The sequence below is a fragment of the Micromys minutus genome, assembly GCF_963924665.1.
Source record: "Micromys minutus genome assembly, chromosome: 1".
In the NCBI taxonomy this organism is placed as follows: Eukaryota; Metazoa; Chordata; class Mammalia; order Rodentia; family Muridae; genus Micromys; species Micromys minutus.
Genome location: NC_137969.1, coordinates 74382560 through 74394785, shown reverse-complemented (window position 1 = coordinate 74394785; position 12226 = coordinate 74382560). Strand labels below are relative to the sequence as shown.

Below are 12226 nucleotides of genomic sequence, written 5' to 3'. Positions count from 1 at the left end.
AGATTAAGAGAAGAAAAAAAAAAAAAAACCCAACAGGATTAGTCAGGGAAAGGTTGCTCTTCCTAATAAAGTCAAGGGCTGTGCCACACCTCAAAACTGCTGAGTGCCAGCAACTTCCTGAAACTCTGTCCAAGTGCTCAACAGAAGAGCTACAGTCTCTCCTGCAGAAGCAGGGTCCGTCCAGAGCTGGCTTTTCCAAGAACTGGCATGTGAGACTGACTTCTCAGATCTCAAATTCTAAAGTTAGAATGGGGGCGGGGGTCAGACAGACTGCACACAAGACACGGAGGGAAACCTGAATCTCCCCTTCTTTCTAGTGCCTGGGCACCTGCTACGTTGTAGAGTAAGAGCGGTGTCCTTAAACTTTCTCCTGGGAAGATGAAATAACGCAGAAGCAGCGCCTATGAGGAGAATCCCAATTCAGATTTAAGTGGCATGGCAGACACGCACGGGGGAAGAGGCTAGATTAAGAGGCTCTAAGAGATGAAGTGCCCAGATGGGCAAGACGTCAGAATGCTGAGCAGAGGCAGCTCTGGACTAACAGGTGAGGTGCTGAGCTCTGGACCCTGGAAGTGGTTAGCACTTAGGGCGGGAGAGGACAGGTGTGGTGCGTGCACAGGAGACCGATTACAGCTTAGTGGGAGGAAATGCCAAGGGCAAGAGCGGAAACAGAACCACGAAGAATGCCCCAGGAGTGACAGGATCAGAGCTGTATTTGTTTAAACATCACTCCGGCAGCAATGTGGAGAATGTTCTGGAGGTGGTCCAGGCGGCTGGCTGGGAAACCAGCCACCGGAGAGTCATGCTGTCTGGAAATGATGGAGCTTGGGTAAGATTCCAAGAGATTCACAAGTGGAACTGATCGGGTGGGTGGCCTAGATGGAAATGAAGGTCGTGGAGTTCTGCAGACTGACAGGTGACATCAAGGTGTCCCTCCTGAGCGGCTGGAGGGAAGGTGGTAGGTGGTAAGGATTGGGGGCAGGGATTAGGGGGAGTCCCGGTCTCACACTGAGTAGAAATGCAAAATGCAAGGTGAAGGCTGAGGACAAGGGAAGGGGCTTGGGACAAGTGATGACAATCGCTTTCAAATGAGAACAGACTCCAGAAAGAAGGCAAGCAGTGAGCCAAGGAGCTTCAGGACCCATGCCCAGGAAGAAAGAACACACGAATCGACTGAGAGAACAATGAGAGGCAGGAAGCCAGCAGCAGCCTGGGGGGGGGGGGGCACGGGCGGGGGGCGGGCGAGGGGGCGGGCAGACCAGCGGTTCTCAATCTGTGGGTCTCGAGACCCCCTTAGGGAAGGGAGGGTGACTATTTCACAGGAGTTGCCTATCAGATATCCTGTGTATCGGATATTTACACTACAACTCATAACAGCAGCAACAAAAATGTTATGGTTAGGAGTCACCCCAACACTACTGCAACTATATTAAAGGCTTACAGCCCTAGGAAGGTTAAGAGCCACTGCAGTAGAGACACATCCCTAGAGGAAACATCAGTCACGTAAATGCAGAAAGGTGAGCTTAGGAACCAAAGGCTTCACAGGACCCAGAGACGGGGGGGGGGGGGGGGGGATATATACACACACACACACACACACACACACACACATGCAAATCCGGCAAGAAAAAGCTTCCCCACCAGGCATGATGAACCTGCACCCCAACATTCTCAAACCTCAAAATCACAGTTAAGGTCAACCTTGACACAAGACCCGCGCTCCAGGAAACTACTTAAGGGGTCCAGTTTCACTAAGCACCTACTGAGTGGCCCAGGTGCCAAATTAACAGGGATGAGTTAGATGAGTTAGATTAACAGGCATGGAGGGATGAACCCTATGCTCGGGGCTTTCTCTCAGGCACTGCCAAACCCCCACACTGCAGAGACCCCCTTCACACAGTCAACATTCAAATCGCATCTGGCTGAGGAAGAAGAAAGCACCCTCTTCCTTCAGGAGTAAGAAGTAGAGGAAGGTTCAGGGGTTCATTGCGGTTTTTGTTAGATGTATCAGGGTCTTGCTATATATCCCAAAGCATACCCCAATTAAGCCTGCCAGTGATGGCACATGTCTATCTGTAATCCCAGCACTCCAAAGGCAGAGGCAGGAGGATTGAGCCAGGGTTAGACAAAAAAAACCCTGTCTTGGGAAGGAAAAAAAAAAGTATTCCCCAATTAAACAAATAAATATTGGGAATATTTTTAACAACAGACTAATCAAAGATGCCTTTCTGGCAGCACACACTGTTGGGATTCTGTAAACCCCACCCCTCAGTTACCTAGCAACAGCCAGGTATACCCCACCCCTCAATTACCCAGCAGTGGCCAGGTATGCTCCGCCCCAGTGACCTGACACTATAAAAGGAGCTGCTTGACTCCTCCTCTCTCTCTTGGCCTCTCCTGCCCTTGTGCTCTTGCAGCCTCCCTCTTCCCTTCCCTTCCCCCCTCTCTCCCACGTGCTCATGGCCGGCCTCTACTCCTCTACTTCTCTCTCTCTGCCTCTACCACCCTCTTAACTCTCCCATGACCTGAATAAACTCTATTCCGTACTATACTGTTGTGTGGCTGGTCCCTCAGGGAAGGGATTCCCAACATGGACCCCTCAGAGGCATCTCCCTTGCCCTCAGGCCTCGCCGCACCTCCATGGGCCATATGCCCCCCACTCTCTTCATCCTTCCCCTAACATTGGTGCCGTGACTCGGATCGTTATCCTTTCACAACATTGGTGCCCTGTGACTTTTCCTTTCATTCGTGCCCCGTCATCTTTCCTTACACACACTATAGAATGTGGATACAGGTGTAACAGGAAGGCAATTGTTCCTGGTTCAGACACTGTGTATACACTGGGGCTGCTTCCTAACAAGCTGGACCTTATCTCCCTTTCACAGATAGGGTCAAAAGAAACAGATTAAAAACGGGCCAAGGCAGGTCAGGAACAGAGCCTGACAGAGTACAAGGCCTATGTTCCCTGTCCCCAACTCCTGGAAGCATTTTTGCAACAAGCCCACGGGGTCTCCGTCCTAACTGGACACAGTGACGGACGTAAAAGCTCCCATTCTATTACAACGAAAGACTTCAAATCTCACGCTGCCCCAGTGAACACAATCCCCTGGAAGGCCTGGTGGAGTCCTCGTGGGTGAAACACAAGCTTCCCTGCATTCATCCAAGAAGCAAAAGGTCAACTCAACTGCAGGGTGTCTGGGGACGGCAGACAGGGGAGGTCCTGTGGCTTCCTTCCTTCCCCCCCCCCAACCAGGTTCATGCCTTTCTCATTCAAACAGGGTGCATTGCCCCATATTCTTCTGCTCTCAAATGTTTGCTTTCCCCACAAAAGCTGTAGTAGGGGGATGCAGCGGGTGGCAAATCAGAGCACAGCGTCTGACCTCCAGAGATCAATAAGTCGTGAGAGAAATGGCAAGGCTCCAGAGCCAGTCTTCAAAATGGGACTACCTCGGTCGACCAACGCATGGGCTCTCTCCTGAGACAGAATGGTCACACTGCTTCTGTGTGATGCTGCTCCCAGCACACCTAGCAGAAGTGGCCCAGTGAGCCCCACACGCACTGCAGACCACATGCAGCGCCCAGTTCCAAGAGTTCTGAGTCCCAGTCAGAACTCTGAATTACCAACACTATCACAAGTGTGTTTGGTTGGGGAGAAGGGTTACTGAGACTGGATCTATCTATTATGTAGCCCCGAGTGTCCCAGAACTCACTAGGTAGACCAGGCTGGCCCAAACTCACAGCGATTTGCCTGCTTCTTTCTGCCTTAATGATGGGATTAAAGGTGTGCTATTATGGCAGGATGAAACTGATAACATTTTATCTTCTAAGTTTAGTGTGTTGCTGGGAAATCAGGCATGCCTTCACTAGATCAGAGACTTTAAAAACACACTTCATAAAGCTGTGTGTCGCTCTTCTTCTTCTTCGGGAAAACACCAAATGGCGGATGACGCCGGTGCAGCGGGAGGGCCCGGAGGACCCGGGGGCCCAGGCTTAGGAGGCCGCGGCGGCTTCCGCGGAGGATTCGGCAGCGGTCTTAGGGGCCGCGGTCGTGGTCGAGGCCGAGGCCGTGGTCGAGGCCGCGGGGCTCGTGGAGGTAAAGCTGAAGACAAGGAGTGGATCCCCGTCACCAAGCTGGGCCGCCTGGTTAAGGACATGAAGATCAAATCTTTGGAGGAGATCTACCTGTTCTCCCTGCCCATTAAGGAGTCTGAGATTATCGACTTTTTCCTGGGTGCATCTCTAAAGGATGAGGTTCTGAAAATCATGCCAGTGCAGAAGCAGACCCGGGCTGGCCAGCGGACCAGGTTCAAGGCTTTCGTCGCTATTGGGGACTACAATGGTCACGTTGGTCTTGGTGTTAAGTGCTCCAAGGAGGTTGCCACTGCCATTCGAGGGGCCATTATCCTGGCCAAGCTTTCCATCGTCCCTGTGAGGAGAGGCTACTGGGGGAACAAGATTGGCAAGCCCCACACTGTCCCATGCAAGGTGACAGGCCGGTGTGGCTCTGTGCTGGTGCGTCTCATTCCTGCCCCCAGAGGCACTGGCATTGTCTCTGCTCCTGTACCCAAGAAGCTTCTGATGATGGCCGGTATAGATGACTGCTACACTTCAGCCAGAGGCTGCACTGCCACCCTGAGCAACTTTGCCAAGGCCACCTTTGATGCCATCTCAAAAACGTACAGCTACTTGACCCCTGACCTCTGGAAAGAAACTGTGTTCACCAAGTCTCCTTATCAGGAATTCACTGATCATCTTGTGAAAACCCACACTAGAGTCTCTGTTCAGAGGACCCAGGCTCCAGCTGTGGCTACCACATAAGGATTTTTATAAAAGACAAAATAAATGAACCAAGTCTGTTAAAAAAAAAAAAAAAAAAAAAAAAAAAGCTGCGTGTCGTTTTGTACGGTCTCCTTTGGATGATTACCATATTTATATGTATCATAATGATACATAATTATATGTATTATAAACTTCTATAAGATCCTACTAAACACTGCTACTTAAAATGTCCCTTTTTGATGAACGGAGCACAAAGCCTGTAGAAACTGTGAAACATGTATAATGTTTTCATTCCATTAGATTTGGGACAGTGGGGCTGGATGGCTCAATGGTTAAGAATGCTTATTGCAAATGGCCTGGGAGTCAGTCTCAGCTACATAGCTCCAGGCAATCTGACACCCTCTTTGTGCTCATACACACACACACACACACACACACACACACACAAAGACTTGGGGGGTGGACTGTCTACCAGTTTTCCTACTATGAATTGTTAGTGCCCAACTCCAATACCTGTGAGAAAAAAAGTCCTGTTGAGGGTCTCTGACCAAAGCAGGTGAGTTTTCTCCAAGCAAGGCAGACCTACCTCGTAGGCTGAAGATGCAGTCCCTATCAATAAACATTCACCTAAACAAAATAAAGCCAAGAGATGCTCAAGTCTCTCCTCAGCTGAGTTTATCATCTTCCTGAATGGAACATTAGACGGCATCCAGCCATCAAGCAAGCGCACTTACACAAAGCTACGTGACTACATCAGCAGCACCAGGTGAAGGGACCTCTCACGCCACCCCCATGCCCCCTTCAAGTATGAACAGCACTACCCACATCACCCAGCAGCCATCAAGACAAGCAGGTTGAAATGCTCAAACAGTATTTGGGGACTCAACTGGGCAAAGAAACAATGCACTGTTTAGCCGCTCACCCAGCAAATGACACGTCTGTCTACCTCGCTTTTGCTTTTGAGCGGTAGTGAAAGCCTAGAGCAAACACTCAAGGACTCAAGGAAGTGAGAGCGGCCATAAAGAGTCAACTAACAGCTCAGTCAATTAGAACTGAGATAAGTTATCTCCTCCTGGCTAAGGAGAATATATCCTGGAGAAACAATCAGCACAGAGGAGCCATTTACAGCCCTTGAGGCCCTTTGTGAGGCTGGATGAAAATGGCAGCATTTCATTCATTGGAGTCAGAGGCAGGAGGATCTGAGTTCAAGGTCAGCCAGGACTATAGAAAAAGGCTGTCTCAAAAACAAAACAATTGTGTTGGGGGGTGTGTATAGGTGTGCACATGTATGCATGGATCTGTGGAAGCCAGCAGTCAATGAAGAGTGTCCTCCACCATCACTCCTCCCGTTTTCTCCCACAGAACCTGTCTTTCTACTTGGCTAACAAGCCAAGTGCCCAGCATCTGCCAGTCTCCACGAACAAGTACTAGGGTTGCAGGCAAAGGCAGCCCCTCCCACTCTGACGTGAGTTCAAGGAGTATGAGGGTTTCTGGGAAGGATAAGCAATGCATCATCTCATTAAGGAGCAGCCCTCCCGTGGCATTAGCAGTGCCTTCAAGTGAACAGGATGTCTGTCCTGGGAGACAAGGTGATGGACAGAGCCAACTCTTAAAGAGACAACAGTGATGTTTTAATCTCTGGACCAGATCAGAATGCCTCCACCCAAGGCCAAAAGTATCTCATTCGGAGGGGAAGCTGTTTTCCTTTCTAGTGTAAGCACAGAAACCAGGGGGAGACCCTCAGCAGATCAGGAGGGAAGGGTACCTTCTTCAGTGGCCTGCCTGGCCATTAATCCCTATCTAGCCACCTACCAGTTCCTCTCACTTTACACAACCGAGGCCTGCCTTTCCCGCTTGAATCCACCCAAAGGAATGGCAAGAAATAGCTACAGAAGCTAACGGGCGCCTTTCCCTGCCCAGGGTTTTCTAGTTTTCTCTTCTAAACGCACAGCTGGGCACTGTGGCACATCTCGAAATCCTGGTACTTGGGAAGTTAGAGGCAGGAACACAGGGCATGAAGAGCAACCTTACTGCCTGCAAGCTGAGGTCAAGGTTGGCCTGAGGTACATAATATCCTCTCAGAACACAGAGAAGGAGCCAGCAGTATGGTTCAGTGGGTGAAAGTTCCAACCAAGCAAGTATAACCTAATTCCCTCAGGATAACGTGGTAGAAAACCTAACTCACAAGTTTCCTTCTGACCTATGCACACTCAACACAGTGACACAGATATCCACACACACTAAATAAAAATGTAATAAAACCTTTTTTAAAGAAATAAAAACCTCTAATCACAGTGCTCAGGAAGCAGACACAAACAGACCACGGTGCTCTTGTAGGGAGTTTCAGATCGGTCACACAGTGGCAACACAGAGACCGTCTCAAAAAAAAAAAAAGAAAAAAAGGAGGCAACAACAAAATATAGTCTGAAAGAAATTAAAAGTTACAATATGAAATAAAGATCTAATATATATGTTTGTTGTTGCTTAAGCATTTAAAAAAATAACACTTGCAAACATAAAACATGAAAATAAAATTAAGGACCAGTTCAAGACTGTGAGTACAAATGGCTCAGTGGGTAGGGGCGATTTTCCCACCAAGCCTGAAGTCCTGGGTCCAATAATGTGTCATGTTGATATTACAATATAAAACACAGAACAACTTTAAAAGGCCCACAGTCTTTTAAAAATTACAAAGATTTAAATAAAGACCCTCTAACCAGGGGGCTGGAGAGATGGTTCATCAATTAAGTGCATATAACTGCTCTTCCAGAGGACCAGAGTGCAAAATTCCTGGCACCCATATCAAACAACTCCCAACTGCCCGTAACTCTAGCTGCAGGAGTTTCACACCTCTAGCCTCTTGGAGCACCTACACATACACATACACACATGCGCACATGCACACATGCACACACACACACACACAAACACACATACATAGATACATACATACATACATACATACATACATATACACACAATTAAAAATGACCAAAATACAAGCTTAAATAGTCTGACCTAAATAAATAAAAAGAGAAAAAAGAAACTGCTAAAAAATAAGCATCGTTGATGAATTTTTTGTAACAACATGAACTGATTTGAGGACTACTAACCAATCACCCTCTACCACTGTTCAAAATTTTTCAAATCAATCCAGGCCTGGTAACACACACTCCAAGCACCAGAGATAGTTTGGCCTTAGCTACTACAGTGAAAACACTTGCTGCAAAGGCCCAGACTCAACACCAGGCCCCACTGTTGAATAAAGCACTTCTGACACGGCACAAACCCTCCTGAACTCATGAACAATAGTAATAAATATATTTTTAAAAGTTTTCTTTTGGCTGGGAATGGTGGTGCATGCCTTTAATCCCAACATTCCGGAGACAGGCAGGCAGGCAGATCTCTGAGTTCCAAGCCAGTCTGGTCTACAGAGCAAGTTCCGGGATAGCCAGGGCTACACAGAGAGACCCTATCTAGAAGCCCCCAACTCCCAAAAGAAAGGCTTTCTTTTGCTTGGACTTTTCAAAAGTTAACATGGCAGCCATTAAATCAACGTTCAAAAGACTAAATAGATCCACACCCTTAACTTGTAAACTAAGGCCATCAAGTCACCCACGAATCAGAATATCAAACATTATTTGGACAGAGGATGCAGTGCTTCCTTAGTACACGCCAAGCCCTGAGTTCAGTCCCCACACCATATTTAGCAGAATGCGGTGGCACACGCCTGTAAGGCCAGCACTGGGGAGGTTGAGGGAAGGTCACAAGATTAAGGCCATCATCTGCCACACATGAGCATACATCACAGCCAGGGAGAAGGCTCAGCAGGTACAGACCCTTACTGGAAGGCCTCGGGACTTAAGTTCAATCCCAAGATCACAGTTGGTGGAAGGTATGAACCAACTCCCAAGTGTGTAGTCCTCTACCTCTGCACACATATACAAAGTAACTTAGAATAAAATAACTTGCTCAGTTTAGAAAGGATGTGTGTGTGTGTGTGTGTGTGTGTGTGTGTGTACACAAGGTATGTAGGCACACATGTACTACATCATACATGAGAAGGTCAGAAGATGAGACCTTTCAGTAGTCGGTTGGTTCTCTTCCACCCTGTGGGCTCTAGAGCCCAAACTCAGGTGGTTGTCAAGTTTGACCCACTGAACCATCTCACGGTGCCAGAGACATATATCAACCACAAATATTTTAGTAAGAACCAAAACGCTCTCTACCACTAAAGAAAGGTTTTTTGCTTTGTTCTGTTTTGGTTTTTGTTTGGTTGGTTTTGATTTTTTTTTTTTTGTTTTTTGTTTTTTTTTTGTAATTGTTTGACCCCGCAAATTTCAGAGAATACATAGATAATCCCAATATCTTGATATTCTCTGAGTGAAAAAAAATCAATTTTAATTTATGATGACCTAAAATCCTAGTGCCATGCCTATAGGCAATAGGAGGAACAGTCATCAAAAAAGAAAGGTTTTTAAATGTTTTACCAATTCTTTAATAATTCCTAGTATTTCACCAAAACATGGTTATAATTTACATATGCCTCGAATATATGTTAAATTAAGTGACCTAATGATGGAGCTGACAAAAATGATGTAAAGGGCAAGAAAAGCAAAATACACTGTAAGTACCCCTCAAACATGTTTAAGTGACAAGATGGCTCAGGGGTTAGGAACACCAGCACTCCACAACTCTAACTCCACCAGGGTCAGACACACTCATATACACTCATGCAGGAAAAAAAAAGAAATTCTGAGGGCTGGACATGGTGACATACACCTTTGATCCCAGCACACAGGATGTGGATCTCTGAGTTCCTCAGCCAGCCTGATCCATAGAGCGAGTTCTAGGACAGCCAGGGCTATTAAAAGACAAACCCTGTTACAAAAAGCCAAATAAATGAACAAATAAATAAATGAATGAATGAAGACACCCTAAAAGACCTTGAAGTTTCAAGGTCACCATCACAGAACCCACCAACAAAAAGTCCTACAGCACATTTTCATTGGCATTCCCAAATTCAAGCTGTCTGCATCACAGAAGCTAATAAAAGCTGGAGGCTGAGGAGCTCGGGAGGCAGTTGTCTCCTTCCACCAGGTCTGAACACGTGCAGGCTACCGACACGCAACACTTTTGTTTTAAAGTATAAAGCAAGATTCTACCAAAAAAAATTTACAGTAAGCCATAGACTACCCACCCAATTCACTAAGACGGCGTGAGAGGACCACAGGGGGTAAGCACCGGAAAGGATACTTTAAAGACTTTTATTCCTAACAATAAAGGAAGGCCTCAGGGAAGGGCTGCAGCTGGGGGCTTGCAGCCGCTTCACAGCACACCTAGTATAGTGACTGGAAAGGAACGTGGGCCCCAGGGGACAGAGTATTACCCCTCAAGACCTAGGCACGAATTTGGGGGGCAAAGAATACACAGCGCCTACTCAAAGAAACCGTAGCTGGAAGAACAAAGCCCACACCTTGGGGTCCTGGAAGCACCTCATTGAAAAAGTATGAGATGAGCCATCCAGACAGAAGGGGAGCAGCTGAGGTCCTGGGGATAGGGCAGGGGACGCCAAGATGACAAGGCCCCACAGCATTCTGAGGGAGTCCAAAAGCAGGTGCTGACTCACAGTCAAGCTGGGCTGACGTATCAGCCCACACCTCAGTGGGGACCACTTGTCCTGTATTGCTCACAGGCCAGCCTCCCTAAAAATACTTCCAAGGGGAGGTCACTGCTTACAGAAAAGCCCAAATGAGGCAGAGTCAGAAAAGTTGGGCCACAGTCCCACTTCAGTCCCTAAGTCAAAGGGCCCACTGTCTTCTAGAAAGGCACCTGCCTAAACACCTATAAAGTCAAATAATCCGATTCTTTCATGATAAAGCCTCACGAAAGCTGAATAGGATGTTGATAAGCACTCAGGGGAAACCGGCTCTCAGCATCCTTCAGTTTAGATTCAGTCTTTAATCCCAGTACTCAGGGAGGCAAGGCAGACAGATCTTGAGTTCAAGGCCAATGTGGTCTACAGAGCAAAGATACACAGATTAACCTTGTCCTGAAAAACAAAAACTATCTTGTCCCTCTCCACATACCTCAAAACCGATAGCATTTCAGTATTTCCTATGGAAACTAGACTCGGAAGGAAGGAGCAATTTAGAGCCAAGCATGGCACAGGGCAGGATGCAATAGGTCTGATAGAAGCAGACAGGTTCTGATGAAGGAATGGGGTAGCAAGTTCCCTCCTGGAAGAGCTCACAGCGTTGCACCAAAAGCCACTGTAGACAGCGACATGAAAACGGCATCGGAAAGCAGTTTAGTTAAAGACAGGTACAAAATGAGCTGTAGTCCTCAGCCCAGGCCCACAGCTGAGGACCCCCCCAGGGGACTGCCACTCTAGTCTCTGACCTGTCTGTCTTCTGGACCATGGAGAGACAAGGTGTGTGGAGGGGAGAGGCAGCAAGAGCTACCACACCTGAGGTGGTGTAGTAAGGAGCAGATCCAAAGGCTGCTTTAACTGGTCAAGGGCAAGAGGGAGGGAGGGAACCATACTGAAAGTTACCCACATACAGACCGCAGGGTAGGCTGCTGGGTCCTCACCGGTCCTGTTTCTGCCTCCTTTCCAGAGCTATTTCTTGCTATCATCCTGCACCTATTGTTTAGGAGGAAATAAAATCTGGCTTTTGATATTAGGCCAGAAAAGCTTTCTAACCCACCACATAGAGTGGCTTCATATCTTTGAGATTTAAGAGAGAAAACCTCAGAGGCTTTATGTATACTTCACTAAAGTTCAATCATGGAGTTACATTCCCTGGGGCATTTTAATTTTTTAATTTTAATTTTTTTTCTTGAGACAGGATCTATGTATCCCTGGCTGACCTGTGTTTAATACCACATCCAGCTTAATGGAAATGTCTGGATCTTTTGCATGTATGTATGTGTGTACCGCATGTGTGTCTGGTGTTTGTATGGGGTCAGAAGTTGATAGACCCCCCCCCTAGAAATGGGGTGCTAGAGATCAAACCCCAGTTCTTTGCAAGAGTCAGTGCTCTCAACTGCTGAATCGTGTCTCCAGCTCCTCAGCACCGGGCCACTACCAATAGAAAACTTTAAAATGATCTAACAATGATTTGCTTTGTCTGCCGAGGAAAGTTTAAATTTCTAGTTTCTCTTAATCTAGAACAGAGCAAAGGATCAGTACTTTCTATGATCCTAGCGCTTGGAAGGCAGAGGCAAGAAGATCATCAGCTTAGTCTACAATAAACTCAATGCCAGCCTCAACTATAGAGCAAGACACGGTCTCAAAAAATGAAATAAAAAACATGATCATTGGAGCTGTAATCTGTATTTTTGGTTTTGTTATCCTGGCTGTCCTGGAACTTGCTCTGTAGACCAGGCTGGCCTTGAACTCACAGATCTGCCTGCCTCTGCCTGAGTATTGGGATTAAGAAAG

The 12226-nt window shown here is 47.2% G+C and overlaps 2 protein-coding genes across 2 annotated transcripts in view; one reads left to right on the top strand and one right to left on the bottom strand.

Moving 5' to 3' along the window:
• The window catches only part of UCK2 (uridine-cytidine kinase 2), a 59311-nt gene that overhangs the window by 44016 nt on the left and 3069 nt on the right, over positions 1 to 12226 (bottom strand). The gene's annotated exons all lie outside the window — the stretch shown is intronic.
• LOC308414212 (small ribosomal subunit protein uS5-like) lies at positions 3926 to 4859 on the top strand. Its single transcript, XM_080909409.1, has one exon. The coding sequence runs from the start codon at positions 3937 to 3939 to the stop codon at positions 4816 to 4818; it is 882 nt and encodes a 293-aa protein (XP_080765535.1). The 5' UTR covers positions 3926 to 3936; the 3' UTR covers positions 4819 to 4859.